The sequence below is a fragment of the Xenopus laevis genome, chromosome 3L (genome assembly GCF_017654675.1).
Source record: "Xenopus laevis strain J_2021 chromosome 3L, Xenopus_laevis_v10.1, whole genome shotgun sequence".
Taxonomy (NCBI): Eukaryota; Metazoa; Chordata; class Amphibia; order Anura; family Pipidae; genus Xenopus; species Xenopus laevis.
Window position 1 is genome coordinate 105,197,382 of NC_054375.1, and position 15,786 is coordinate 105,213,167.

Here is a 15,786-nt window from a genome sequence, read left to right on the forward strand (position 1 = left end):
AGATTTTTTTCTATTTCAAATAAACTCACAATTCGAATGTTTGCTGATTTATGAACTTGAATGTAAAAAACTTGAATGGATGCAATCGGTGGGGGGACTAGAATTTATTGAGTTATCGGCAGAAAAAACCTTGAATAGCTCGAGTTTTAGAGCACAAACCACTGAAAAAACTGAAAATCACAAAAAATACATCTTCAAATGGTTCAAGGGACCTCTGCCATTGACTTCTACATGACCTCGACAGGTTTTAGCTGGAGTATTTCGGATTAGAGCTTTTTGCAGCTTCAGGGCATAATATTTCTCAAAAAATTCAATTTTTTTTTATCCCTGCAATTTCAAGTTTTTTACTGTAACTACCCTCGAAAAACTCGACCTTTAATAAATAACCCCCCTAAAGTGCTCAGCATAGGCACGTTATTGCATTGATCCGTAACATTTGTAGCATGATGCTTGCAAGTTTACAATGTACCTTTTGATGGTTATGGGGTTGGTAGATTCAGGCCAACAAGCAGCTTACCCAGTCTGGGTTCAAAAACATCAGGAGAATTAAGACCGGAGAGGGTGCAAAAATCAGGTAACTTCCAAAGAAATAGGGGGTGGGGACAGCTGTGACACCCTAAATGAGTAGCAGGCTCCCTTTATACAAAAATTAAGGATTGCAGTAACTCTGGGATATCAGCATGTTGCCTCAATGTGTTATCTGAAACTCCCAGCACAAATACAGGTATGGGATCTCTTTTTCAGGAACCAGTTATCTGGAAAGCTCCATTTTAATCAAATAATTCCGATTTTCAAACGGATTTCTCTGTAATAAAGAAACAGTACCTTGCACTTGGTTCCAACTAAGGTATAATTAATCCTTATTAATTATATAGGAGGCAAAACATTCCTATTAGGTTCATTTAATGTTTAAATTGATTTTAAGCAGATGTAATATGTGGGGATCCAAATTAAGCAAAGATCCCTTATCCAGAAAACCCCAGTTTCCAAGCATCCTGGATTCCAATTCCCATTTTTTTGTGTTTTGCTGCAGTGGCCTTTCTCATGAAATCTAACACAATGGAAATGATGCCACAGCTGTCTGATTGTCACCTGCAAACTGCCATGTGTGACATTACCCCTAAAGAGCCTTCCTTATATTGCGAAGATAGATATACACTGACAGACCGATTTGTCCATTTAGAGGTAGTGATTAGGAAGGTCAGCATGTCTCTCAGAAGAAAGCAACCACAAAAGACAGAAGATACACAGCTTTGGTTAAAAAAAACCCCATAAAACATTATAGTTTGTATTTAAAAGACAAACTAAAGTATTCCATTGCAAGAGTTCTTTTTGTAAACACGCAATTTCAATATCCCAGGAATCATTCCGCCACAAGTAATTTCGTTTTATAGAAGTGCAAATGTCATTTCTGAAGAAGAGCGAGCAATGATTCCTGTACTCACGGGGGCCAGCAATTCCAAATATCGTGCAGGTTCCTCTGGCAAACAAGCTGTTTATTTTTTTATTCATTATTTTCACCCACAGAGGAACAACAAATAGTGCGCTTTCGGCAGAAGTTATCACAGCTGGGTTTGGTGAATACTGAAAACAAAGTATTCTCAATGAGCCATAAAAGCCCTTCGAGAACCAACATGGATTTAATAAGCAGAACTTGTGTTTGTACGGCACGCGGTATTAAACACAGCTGGTTATCATTTGCCCGTTAATGAAACTACACAATTTCATTTCTTGTCAATTATTGATAGCAGAAAGCTTGGCTCCATCCCTCCATGTCTTTTTAAACCGGTTACTGTTTTGAAAGCATCTCACAGTCCTCGTTAATACTGTGTTCAGTCTCAGGGCTGGCGGAGAGGGAGGGGGACACTTGCTCTAATAGGTTAGAAATGCAATTGCTTCAGACAGGCAGCTCCAAAAATAAAAAAAACGTAGGAAGCGTTGATTAAAAAGAACACTAAATGCAGGCACTTCACTGGCAACTTTTCTTTTAATGGTTCCATCCACCTGGTGGCCAGAGGAACAGGTGTCGGGAAACCTTCTGGGAATGTTGCAGAATACCCTAGCAAAGCCTCTGTAACTTTAGCCTTCCATATTTACATGGTAGCTATAGAAACAAACCTCTCTCCCACGGTTTCTGTGAAGAAATCCGCAGCCACAAGGTTCTAGTTCAGACGTTTTTTTTCTCCCTTACTTTCAAAAGATTACAAATGAAGTCCTTTTTCTTTCCGGTGTGTCCCTAAAGCTTTGCCGTGTGTTTCAGCGTTGGCCCTCAGTAAAACCCAGGGATAGGATATTAGATACCTTGCATCCAATGAAGCATTATGAACAATCCGCTTTCTGTAGAGTTACAGCAAAACATGCAGTTTTCGTTTTCTTAAAATGATACAAACACTGATCAAAGTAGGTATGTGGATTAAAGGGGAATCTTTAAATATCCTAAAACCAAGATGGCTAGAATCAATATATTCTATATAGCAAATGCATTGGGATTCAGCAGCTCTCTAATGGTAATTATCCATGCCTCCATAGCTATTCACAGCAGCTCCCCATCTTTTGAACTTGTTAGGCCATCCTTTAAGTGCCAAAGACACCTGCTCACTGTACTATGTGTTGCTTGGAAGCAAAGCTAAAAGGGCACCTATCATAGCGAAACTGTGTCCCCCATTGGAGGTGTGGGCACAGAGATGCCGCACTATGGCTGGGAAACAACAGATATGGCCAATTGCTTATTATGTACAATTCATGTGACCAGAAGGAGCTCCCTCCTTCACCGACATGCAGATATCCCATTTTAGTCTCAAAATTGTTATTACACCAGTAAAAAGGCAACAAACATTTTCAGGGGTGGTAAAGAAGCATACATACCTGCTCTCTGCATCTGGTTACTCTCTCTAACAGAAGGTCTGAATTGTTCTTCTCTTCATCGAGTTCCATTTCTAACTGCGATATCTTGTCCTAAAAGTAACAAAAACTGCTTTGTTTTTAAAACATTAGCATACTGATCCCAAGCTGAATGAATGGGATCATTAGCAAAACTTTGTTGCTACCATGATGATTGATATGCCAGTCTGTTTTACCATTAAAGCAACTCAACGAATACCAATTCATCACCCGGGCTTAAAAAAATCTAAATGGCACAAAAAGAGGGAACAAAGAAAATTTGACCTGCAATTATAGAACTTAGAGAAAGTACTGTGGTAAAAGACTGCTCAAACAATCTAGCAAATTCCAAGCATGGGACCATTCTCAAAGCAGAATATATTCTATCAGATTAAATCACATTCCTTACTCCCCTTAACATAAGGTTCTTGTGTATGTGTGTCAGAGCAGATTGATTATTCTACAAACATATGTCACATACGTGGAATGCATTCTCTCACAAAGAATATCCATGTTTTTCAAATGTTGTACAGTTCACCCTTAATATTTTAATCACAGCATGGAAAACAAGAATATCCTAATTACCCCACTACTATTCATACTACTATCAAGTTGCTCATTCAAAAATTCAACCTATGTTGTCTGCTTGTTGCCTATAAATGCAATAAAATGCACCCAAAGCAAATACCTATTGTCCCGGGTCCCATTTAGCCCTTGTCCACCCATGCGACCACTGGAGCAACATCAGCAACCCCCGTACCAATAACCCCCGCTCCCCTCTCTACACCGTGGCTTAAAGGAAGTCAGGGTGGTTGGAAGTGGAGTCTATTATAACAAATTGTGGGTGTTGTTTTTGGGGGGTGGTCCCCTGCACCCTAAGCTGCTACCTATCCTGCCTACCCCCTAGTTTTGTCTCTGGTGGAATATGTATAATTTACTCACTGTTCTGTGATAGTTGAACCCCCTATTAGTGGTGCACTACATTAGCTTATACATATGTTCTGCTCAGAATGAAATGAATACTGTACCTCCATTGATTTGATCTGCCTGATCCGATCATCCTTCACGTGCGTTTTAGCATCCAGCTCATACTGAAGGTCTTTAATGGTCTGCTGAAGGAGATGATTCTTGGTTAAAGCCTCATCCTGGGCTCTCTGGTGATCTTGCAAATTCTCCTCCAAATGGCGAACCTAAAATTAGAAGTAGAAAAAAAATGAGCCAAAATACCAGACAATTACAAAAGCAATAAGTAGCCAGGCTTCTCTTGCTGATTTATTATAAAATACTTAGTTCAAAAGCATTGGAAAATTCACAAGCAATCTTTCAAATATTTCTCCTGATAATTAAGCAATTTTAAATAATCCTGGGAATGCGATTAATCTTGATAAAATCAAGGAAATTATACAGGGCATAGGGATGAGCTTTATAACAACATATTTTTTTCTGAAGCCAACCAGTAGGCAGTTCACAGCCAGGAAAGATAAGTCATGTTGTACATTATAAATGAACAATAAGCTTACTGTACTATCCTTTAATATTCACCTCATCTTGCAGTTTTTTGATAGTCTGGCAAGCACTCTCTACTTCCAGATTTTTATCTTTTATCTGGCGCTGCATTTCAGCACTTTCTCTGCGATGCTTGTCTTTATACTCATCAAACTGCTTCTGAAGTTCCACCGTGGACATTCGTGAAAACTCAACATTTACTGAAATCTGACAATAAACACAAGAGAATGAGATCTACAAAATGTCATAATGCTGCTATTGAATTGCCTGTAAGAATCCCATGAAAATTTCAATATTATGGATGCTAATAAGAAATATCATAAAAAAAAAAAGTATTTTTTTTTTCTCATTTGCCTGAGACGTGTTTTCAAAGAGGCTCACTTATCCAGAAATAATTATGGTAACATAATTATTAAAAAAAAAAAAAAGCACATGACCAGGCAAAATGACCTGAGATGGCTGCCTACACACCAATATTAAAAAAAAAAATACACTTGCTGGTTCAGGAATTAAATTTTATATTGTAGAGTGAATTATTTGCAGTGTAAACAGTGTAATTTAGAAATAAAAACGACACCATAAAAATCATGACAGAATCCCTTTAGGGTAAGGACACACGGGGAGATTCGGGAAGATTTAGTCGCCTGACGTCTAATCGATTCTTCTTCTGGGCGACAATCTCCCAGAATTGCTTTCCCCTGCCTTCCTGCCGGCTATAATAAAAAATCGCCAGCGGGATGGCACTCGCGGCACCACGTTTTCCGAAGTCACCCGAAGTTTCCTCGTGAGGCAAGTGCCATCCCGCTGGTGATTTTTCATTATAGCCGGCAGGAAGGCAGGGGAAAGCAATTCAGGGAGATAGTCACCCAGAAGAGGAGGCGATTAGTTGCCACGCGACTAAATCTCCCCCAATCTCCCCGTGTGACCTTACCCTTAAGGACCAGTAGCACCAACAATTAAATTGTATTACACAGACACACCAGTTACTTCTTATTAGTATATGAATCTGAATTAAGTGCTGGTTGTTCCAACTATTAGAAAAATGATTGTGTTGTAAAGCGTGTAAAACCTCTTACTCTTTGTAAAGGTAATGACAAGAATACAGATACTGAGCTACTCAGTAAATTGGGGAGCCTTTGCATCAATGCAATATTTTAAGGATTGCAATAAAGAATTTCTATGATGTTTACACCTGGAGGCAGAATGCAGAATCTATTAATAAATATAAGGTATGAATACAGTTAAAAATAATACAAGGTACTCTAAATAACAAAGTAAAAAAAAAAAAATGTTACGCAGTGCCTAAAAATATATGTAAATGTCTATGGACTATGAAAATACCTACTTTTTAACACATACAGCAAAATGATTTTAATTAATCACTGGCCATAATATTCAAAACGACCTTGTAGAGATGACATTATCGCATTGCAGCTACTGGTGGGGTAAATGTGCTGACACTTGCAATTTAATTAATTCAAGCCACTAATAACCTTGAATACATTTTCTTTATACTATAAATAGAAATGAATCCTGCAATGCAAATAACTGAATAATGCACTCGCAAACAAGAAGGTTTTACCATGCTGAGGTCCAACCTAATGATTAACAAACTCAGCCTTACTCCATTTGCTGTTTGTGGAACAAGTTGTGTACCTTCTGTTACTACACAATCATTTGCTCGAGTGCTTTATTACACACAAAAGCAGAGTGTTCTCTGAAACATTTGGTGCTGATTAGTACTACTAACATGTTAAAGACCTCTCCTTGGGTACACAGAACTTCTAATACAAGTCAAAGACAACAATAAATAACTGAAACAGCATATTTACAAATAATTTGAGTGGTAGTAAAAGGCAAATAAAACTATATTTACAAGCATTGTTTTGAGATAGAGGTTGGTTTCTTGATGTGTGAAACAAATCTGCAAATTTTTTTTCCTCGTTTGTGATGATAAACCCCTCTTTCTCCTCTTAGTGTCTACTATAATGGTACAGTATTTTATTTTTTCTCTTTGTAAAAGACTAACCAGTGAAATGATGGATTGGGAACTACAAACAGCACTGAATAGGAACACTGATAAAGTGCACCTCTGAATGTAATGACATTTACAACTTGTTTCTGCATTCTTCTGTTATTTACATTTTAGTTAATCCCATATCTTTCATGTTTCTTGAAAATGGCCAGCTGGGGGACCCTGACATACAGCATCCAGCGATAGCCAATTCATGTTATGATTTAGGCAACTGCAGTTTCGTTTCCAAACTCACATGGACATTGCCAAATAAAGAAGGGAACTATTAAAGCTTATTCACTACTGGTCTGTTCAAAACTAGAATAGGAATAATTGCAGGAAATTCCAGAATTTATTATTGCTACATCTTTGGAATAACTTGATTTGAAATCTGCAACAGGAATAGTTTTTGAAAAGAATGACAAAAACAACTGGCAAGGCGCTTTCCATACTTTCTGCATGCTCATCTCAACTACATAGGGTCTATGTGTCTGCATTACTATTAAAAAGCAATGTACATTATAGGCACATGGTTTCCTAATTCATGTTGAAGTTCTCAGCAGCTAATTGTGACTTCCAGTGTATCATGCACCAAAAATTGTCAGTATACCTATAGGGCTAAGACTGGGATGATGTAGAGCACAATAAAAACTAACAAAAGGTACAATACGAAAGCTAAAAAAAAAAGCGAAATTAGTTTTTCTCTAAAGTTTTTCAAACCTGCCTCTTTTTGTAATTTTTCAATTGTCTTGTCCAACTGCCATCGCTCATTTTCCATTTCATTCTTCAGATTCCTTAACTGTTCTTTCTGGTTAGCTTCTTCCTTTAATCTCTCTGTTAATTGCTGGTGCTCATGAGACACTCGGCTGAGGCTTCTCTGTAATACACAAACGCTCAGTCAATTACAAAATCCAAATTGCCAAAACTGCACCCGAACATGCATTCTGTATTCAGTACGATAAAACATTTATAAAACATTAATTTTAAAGTTAGTGAAATCTGTGCAGTGAGCCTTGTCAGCAGCATCTGTAATACATCTTCTATAAGCTGTAGAGTTATCCCCTAGAATATGATATGATTGGCATGGGACCCATTATCCAGCAATAATTTATCTAAAAATACAGTGTTTTATATAGACAGATACGTGTGTATGTATGTGGATATATTATCTAGAATGCTTGGGGACCTGGGGTTTTTTTTTTTTTAAATAAAATATTTGGATCACCACACATTGTTTACTTAGAACATTTAAACATTAAATAAACCCAATAAGATTGTTGCCCCAATATGGATTTATGAAGTTTAATTATCATATTAAGTACCCATTTATTTTTTTTATTTTTTTAAATGCTTTTTGTTTTGTTTTTTTAGTAGCTTTTATACAATGATACACCCCTTCTGCTTTTTGTTTTTTTTTGTTGCTTTTATACAATGATACACCCCTTCTACTTTTTGTTTTGTTTTTTTAGTAGCTTTTATACAATGATACACCCCTTCTGATTTTTGTTTTGTTTTTTTAGTAGCTTTTATACAATGATACACCCCTTCTGGAAAACATCCCAGATAAAAGATCCTGCATTTCTCTGCAGACCCAGTTCCGCCAAGGCTATTATCAGCACGGTCAAATCTTAAGGTTAATTTGCTGTCTCTGCTGATTATTTGGCTGTGAACCCCTTTTCATTTAACGCGGTCTCACACTTTTCTGTTTACTTAGACTGCAGATAATTATTTTTAAATATTAGATCTCTAAAAACTTGGGGTGACGTTAGCCAACGTTAGCTACAAAAGAAGGAATTTGATTAGTTCCTTCCCCCCTTTAACTTATGCTTTTATTACAGAGTAATGGCGTATGAGCTAGCCCTTGCTACAATTCCAACTAATACTACAGATCTCAGCCTACATTCTCTGTTTAGATTCCTTCCCTAAATATTTATCACTTGAGCATGAGTGGGAGTCACAATACCACTTACCTGGGAACAGACCATTCTTCACAGACATACTTTGAAGTCTAAAATCTAGGCTAGCTTGACTACAATTTCAACCTCTTTTCGCATAGGCCTTATGATATACATAGTCAAAACTCAGGCCTTACCAAACTGAATGAGAATGGAGAAAACTACAATTAAAGCTATAGGTGTCTACAAAAAAATACTCAAACAAAAAAACAAGCAGATCATGTAACAGCATAACATTTACATTTGATGCAGGTAGGTTTAGTTAACAGTCTTATTAGCTTTACAGAAGGGTTTTTCTCAACACTCATAAGTTTACCATGTCAAGTAACTCTGTAACATACTAAAAGTATTTACTTTGTTTAGATAATAGAAAAAATCCAGGGAAAAAACTACCTTGGTGTCTTCAAGTTGATTTTCCAGCTTTCTTGCAAACTGCAGAGTTTCCTTCTCTTGGTCCTTTGCATTTTGCAAGGTAATTGTCAAATGCTGCTTTTCCTTCTGTAACAATATTTGTACATCATAATGACCACTTACAGCTTTTTTACTACAAATGTCAAATATTTATTTCCACTGAAGGCAATGTCTCAGTGCACACAGTGTGTCAGATCCTTAAACACCGTCAATCACAAATAGTAACTGGATGTACCAACACTCAAAAAAGGTAGTAAACAATTAGTACATTAGTGCCCCACCCAGCAATACACACTTTCGGAACATTTTCTTAGCAAGGAGTGGATTGGCTCTTTTGACAAATGCACTTTGATCCCAAAAGCTCCATACAGCAGTCTTTTAAGATGCATTACTTCTATCTCATATATACCCCACCTAACCAAAGCATTAACAGCCTGAAAAGAGAAAAGGGAATTGCATTTTGTACAGTACAAAAATTTCCAACATTTTGATCCTAGGAAGGACAGAAACGTCAAACATTTTTGTACCATGTGTTAAATATTTTTTATATAGGGAGTGCTGGTTTTGTCCATTCATCTCACTTTTGTTTTTTTTCAAAGCATTTAAGTGTGTATATATATATATATATATATATATATATATATATGTTTTTTTTTTATATATATATATAAAGAATAATAGAATTCTTAATGAATCAGATAAAATTGAGCATAGGACTGGCCAGATATGGGATGACTTTGACGTAGTTGGCCAGCTTAAATATATTGCAATATATGGACAAACAATCCCTGTTTTGTTTAAAGGGTAAGGCATTTTTTAGTAGCAGTATGCACAAAATGTCAAATATATATATATATATATATATATATATATATATATATATATATATATATATATATATATATATATATATATATATATATATATATATCAAAACAGGGGGGTTGTGGGAGCACTCTAAAGGCTTTAAAGTATATATAAGTATAATAAATGCTATTGCATATGTACCCAAAACAGGGGTTATTTTGTTACAAAGTTATGATCATAAAATTGATAAGCCACCATACCACGTCAAGGTAAACCCCGAATGGCGGTCCCTAACTTGTTTTATATTTTATGTGCATTTTAGCATTACCTGTAATCAATGTCCGTTGAACGCTGTTTTTTCACTAAGGGCTAAATCCTCCCCAGCCAGCAATCAGGCTTTTAAAGGAGAGATATTCCCAAAACAAACGCCCAATTTTAAAAGCCCCCCTTTAAACTAGTGGTGATCCTATGCTTTTAAAATTGGGCGTTTGTTTTGGGAATATCTCTCCTTTAAAAGCCTGATTGCTGGCTGGGGAGGATTTAGCCCTTAGTGAAAAAACAGCGTTCAACGGACATTGATTATAGGTAATGCTAAAATGCACATAAAATATAAAACAAGTTAGGGACCGCCATTCGGGGTTTACCTTGACGTGGTATGGTGGCTTATCAATTTTATGATCATAACTTTGTAACAAAATAACCCCTGTTTTGGGTACATATGCAATAGCATTTATTATACTTATATATACTTTAAAGCCTTTAGAGTGCTCCCACAACCCCCCTGTTTTGATATTATATATATATATATATATATATATATATATATATATACATATACACACACACATATACAAAAGCCACAAATATCTTGTAAATTATATCCTTATAAATGGTGCGTACTGATGTCACCAGTTATAAAACTATATATATGGTCATGAAACTCCTCTGTAACTTATAATATCCTTATAATTTACAAGGGGGGGTACTTTATATATATATATATATATATATATATATATATATATATATATATATATATATATATATATATATATATACACACACACACACACACACACACACACATATATATATGTAAATAATATATGAACTTGACCTGTTGAAAGCAGTGTTGGTTACTAGTGCTTATTCACTTGCACCAAGTAATTTCATTTGTGTGATAATTGGGAGGGCACCAATATGCATGTGTTTATATTTTATTATATATTACCTTATTATATATATATATATATATATATATATATATATATATATATATATATATATATATATATATATATATATATATATATATATATACACCTCAGGTAGGGGACACAATTCTATGATAGATGCTCAGCTGTAAGTAGCCTTAATATAACCACCAACTTTATCCATGATGAAAGTACATTATATGATTAAACTATATTAAAGCCACTTTATTAGAAAGCGATGGAAATCTTTTTTTTACAGGTTTGAGCAAATCTGGTATATGGGGGCCAACAGGGCACTAAGTTATAAGCAGCACAGTCAGCCCCGAGCGCGCTTCGTATCGGAGCTCCGGCCGAATATAGAGATATAGAGATAACGCTCACGGGAGCTCAGCAGCCTGGGAATCGCGGGATACTAATAAATCTCAGTGTCGCTAACGACTCCCTTCGGATTATTTGTGGATATAAATTGATATACCCGGGAAGGGCTTCTCCCCAACTGCTCAGGACTACATCGAAGACGATATACACGCATTTGTACTTCAAATATGTGAGTAGTTCCATAGAAAGTCTGTAAAGGTTTTTCTTTTTGGGCGTACTACTCTATATATTGTCTCCCCACACAGGTCCCTGGAAATATTTTATCTGTAATTACTAGCGCACTCTACCCCATAATATTCAAATCCGAACACAGTGGACAGGTGGATCCACAAAAATCAGCGGTGCAGCTTTAGCATATTTTAGTGTTCGCGCAAACCTCGACCCTACACAGTATAAGTTATAAGCAGTTTCAGTATATGTTTATGAACAATGTTTTATAAACAAATATTAGTGAAGGCCTAAAATGAATTTGTTGTGGGACCCAGTAACTTATAGTTATGCTAATTTAACTACACCTTTACATGCAGCGTTTCCTCACCTCAGACCTTGAAAGTTTGTCTTTGAGTCTCTCATTCTCTTCACTGAAGTCATTTATTTCCTGCCGAAGTCCAGCAATTTTGTCCTCAAGGTTCTCGATTTTCCTTTTCAGCTCCTCATTCTCTTGCAGCAGCACTTTCACTTTGTTCTCAAACACAGCTTTTAGTTGACTGGCCTCATTCTTCTGATTAGCTATATCACTGGAATTCTGTTTTGAGAGAAAGAGATGAAGCTGAATATTAAGAAGAGAAGATTCTTTTCAAGCAAAACTAGTACTTAATGCAAACAAGAGGGATACTGTACTCCTGCTAAAAGATGCCTATTTAGCATATTATATTAAAGTCAATTAAGAGGTCTATACATATACATATTTAGTTGCAGGAATTTCAAGTCACTTATCTGTGAGCAACTCCAGTCTTGCCAGTAATAATCTTTTTTACTGGAGGGCTTTTCCAGCTTTCCTTCCTGCCACTTTATTTAGTGACCAATATTTACAATTTTGTCAAGTTCAAAGTAGAATAACAAGGTCATCTGTGATGCCTAATCCCACCAAATGCAGCAAAACAAAAAGAAACGTTGCTGCTTGATGGATTTGATTCAGCTGTAAGTAAAAGAGTAGGTTAAGCAAACAGGGAGACAATGAAACATGCTCCTTTAATGCTTGACCTGCTTTGAATGTGTGTAGGACGGCCATTAGACAAAGAACAGGAAGAAGGCCAAGTCAAGGCTGTTAGGAGCTACAAGAGAGCAGCTTTATTGCCATCTTATTTGTCAGCATTAGGGAATAGTGTGGGAATGCCCTGAATCACAGTGAAACAATGCAGCATGGCTCCAGCTAGGGCCTTCACATTAATAGTTTATGACATACAGATAGTGGTAAAAGTATTCCTAATTCAGACTTGCTAAAAGCAAGCTGCCATTACTTCTTGACTGCATTAAGAACATGAGCTCACCAACCCCCAAAACCTCCTAGTGTTTGAGAAGACAGATGAATGCAAATAAACAGAGCGAATAACAGAACTCCCATTGGTCTGTGGAGTGATCCAAACGCTCAGATTCATTTTGGCAACACAATGTGTAAATACCCACTGTCTACTCTACTTTTTGCACCTGACCTACCTTATTTCCTTTGGGGCCTATATCAAATACACTTGTTAAATTGCCCCCCCCCCATTTTAAGCAAATAGCAGCTGCCAATCTAACTTCTAAACTAATCTGTACACAAGTGCAGTTCAAGGACATAAACACCTTGTCTGCAGATTTATTTAACAACTTCTCAGTGCAAAACATTTACATGCAGGTTTTAAATTGGCCTCTGTTGGATATGTAAAAGTCTTACACCAGAGTATAAATAGAATTACATCAACAAATTGTCTATAATAACTGCCCCACTCCCAATGTGCCTAGGGACCCCTCAACATATTTGAACTACATCATAATAATCTCTCCAAACATTAAACATAATGGAAATTAGGCCCACCATAGGATACCATTTGGACAGTACTAGTTTTAGACTGTACTATTGTACTGTACTCAATTTAAGGGACAACATTTGTGGCTAGATTCAGAGACAGAGTTCATAGGGAGGGTGGGTACTCCCACTTCTACAACCCCCACTTCTAGGCACAGACTTGTCTTGTGAATGTGCTGTTTGGAGAAAGGAGGGCACAGGCTGCGGATTATAACATAGTATATATGAACATAACTAGGGCTTGTGTTGGAAATGCATTCTTCCTGTTAAAATTGAATAAACACTTTATAATATTGGCTCCAAAATCTGTCTGTCATCCCTAAGTGTATGTGCCCCAAACAGGGCTAGGGGTCCCATTCAGTAGCAGAATTGATGTAGCAACATTTTGCATTCTATCCACCACTGTTTTCCGCTGGACATATTTCACAGCCCCTAAATGACCTGCTCCCTGACCCCAGTAGTTGTCTCTGGCTTTCATGTGTTTTAATGTTGCCTAAACAACCAGGGTGATCTACAATCACAAACAGCAGGCAGAGAAAGTTTCTGGAACACACTGAGGACTCTTAGATACACACATACAAGATTAAGCTAATTTTTTTTATTTACTTTTTTTTTAAATCCTCAATAGCAGAAAAAATAAAATCAACAAAACTTCCATATGCGTTTCCCCCCCCCCCCGAGATTTTTTACGAATCGCAAAAAAAGAAAAGAAAAACATTATAAATAATTATACATTTGCTTCTCAGATTTTGAAAAATGATTAGGCTTATTAACTTTAACCACTGGCAAGTCTAGGGTCATAAATCGGACCAACAATGTATGGGCTTGTTAAAGACAAACATTTAGTGGAATGTTTATTACTAAATAAGCAAATACGTGTGGTCAAATTTTCAATGTACTTTGAGAATACCAGCTATGCAAGAAATGTAAGCATCGCTAATCCTTCAGGTCTGTTTAGGCATACTTTTTATCTTTAACAGCAACATGGACACTTATTTTACATTAAAGGGGAACTCCAGCTTCCAAACCAAAATTTGATAAAGAGGCCCACATATCACAGAAATCCCTAATATACCCATCACAGTTATCTATTTCTTCAAAAAGTAAGAATAAATGCCATTTTCTATGCTGAAATCCAGCTGTTTAACAGTTCTTCTCTTTCTGCATCATTTGAAATCCTGGCAGGGAAGGAGGGACTAAACACTGATGTTACAAATTGTAACAACTTCTCCGCAGCTTACAGACAAACATGCAGGAACTACATAACCCAAAATTCATTAAACTGTGATGTTCTGTTCCTTATTGAAATCACATGTGCAGGGAATTGTGGGGTTTGGAGGATGCAGGCAAAGGACAGAGGGCTGTTGATACAAAGTAACAGTCAGCCAGCTCAACAAAGTAGTCAGAGAGATCAGCAGGAGAGCAGGGGGCTAGTCTGAATATTTTTTAATTGATGTATATTGCAAGGTTGCTTGAAATTATGTTAACTTTTCAAAAAGCTTAAGTTTGTTTTTGTGGCGTTCCCCTTTAATGTAAAGTGGGAAAACACTAAGGAGTTGTGTTAACTTTTTTAAACCTCGAATGAATTCACAAATCGAATGGTTTCTAATTTAAGAAAAACCTCGAATGGAAAAAAACTCAAATCAGCGAGTTTGGGGTTAACAACCCAAAAACACGAATTGATCAAGTTTTCGTGCTAGACCCACCAAAAAAACTACCTTCAAACGTTCAAGGGACCTCTGCCATTGAATTTTACATGACTTTGACAGGTTTTAGTTGGTGTATTTTCTGGTTCAATCAATTTACAGGGTCGTGGGTATAATACATTTATATAAATTCAAGGTTTTTCTTTTATTAACCCGAAAAATCTATTTTTGACCAAAAAATAACCTTAAAATTCCTTGGAAAACACAACTAGGCCATTGATAAATAACTTCCATAATGTAAAAAACAAACAAAAGTTTTTGTTTTTAAAATCTACAAAGCATTGATTGACAAGTCAGTACAAGGATGTGGTTTTTTTTAGGCTTCTTGTTTATTTTTATGCGCTTTTTGGTTGACCAGCCATTTTTTTTAAATATACTTTCTCTAAAGCTGGTCCCACATACTCAGAAGAGGGAGCGAACAAAAATCCAGTACTGAAATGATTAGCTCACAATACAGAATCAATACAATCACCATTGTTCTCAATTTGCTAAAGAATGTATAAAGGCAATAATTCATCAATTTGCTCTGAATTGAAGACCATGTGTAACTTTATACCATAAATGAGGAACAAGCTACCATTGTGGGAGTTTTCATTTAATGATGCAAGATAAATAAATAGCACCAACATATTATTGTTTGAAATTTGACTTTGTAAAATGGAGATTACTGATTGTACTTTTTATCTGAGTTTCAATAAAATACTGCAAATAACTAGTAAGCACACTGCTGGATGCTTTTGTTTGCACTTAATACTGTGTATGTTCAGTAAACTTGATATCATACCATATTATCACATGCAATTGTATCGAATTGCACAAAATACACAAAACTCCTCAAAGGGAAATAAACTCCTGCTATATTTTTCTTTTCTGGTAAAACTCGGGTTCACCTAAATCCTTACAATTC

At 36.2% G+C, this 15,786-nt stretch overlaps 1 protein-coding gene across 4 annotated transcripts in view; it reads right to left on the reverse strand.

Annotated features, from left to right (window-relative positions):
• Positions 1-15,786, reverse strand: part of cgnl1.L (cingulin-like 1 L homeolog) — a 59,474-nt gene that overhangs the window by 8,216 nt on the left and 35,472 nt on the right. For all 4 annotated transcript variants that reach the window (XM_018250873.2, XM_018250874.2, XM_041585041.1 and 1 more), the window contains 6 exon segments: positions 11,704-11,910; positions 8,749-8,853; positions 7,125-7,277; positions 4,423-4,593; positions 3,909-4,070; positions 2,866-2,955 (listed from right to left, as the gene is read on the reverse strand). In XM_018250873.2, coding sequence (XP_018106362.1) covers positions 2,866-2,955; positions 3,909-4,070; positions 4,423-4,593; positions 7,125-7,277; positions 8,749-8,853; positions 11,704-11,910 — 888 coding nt within the window.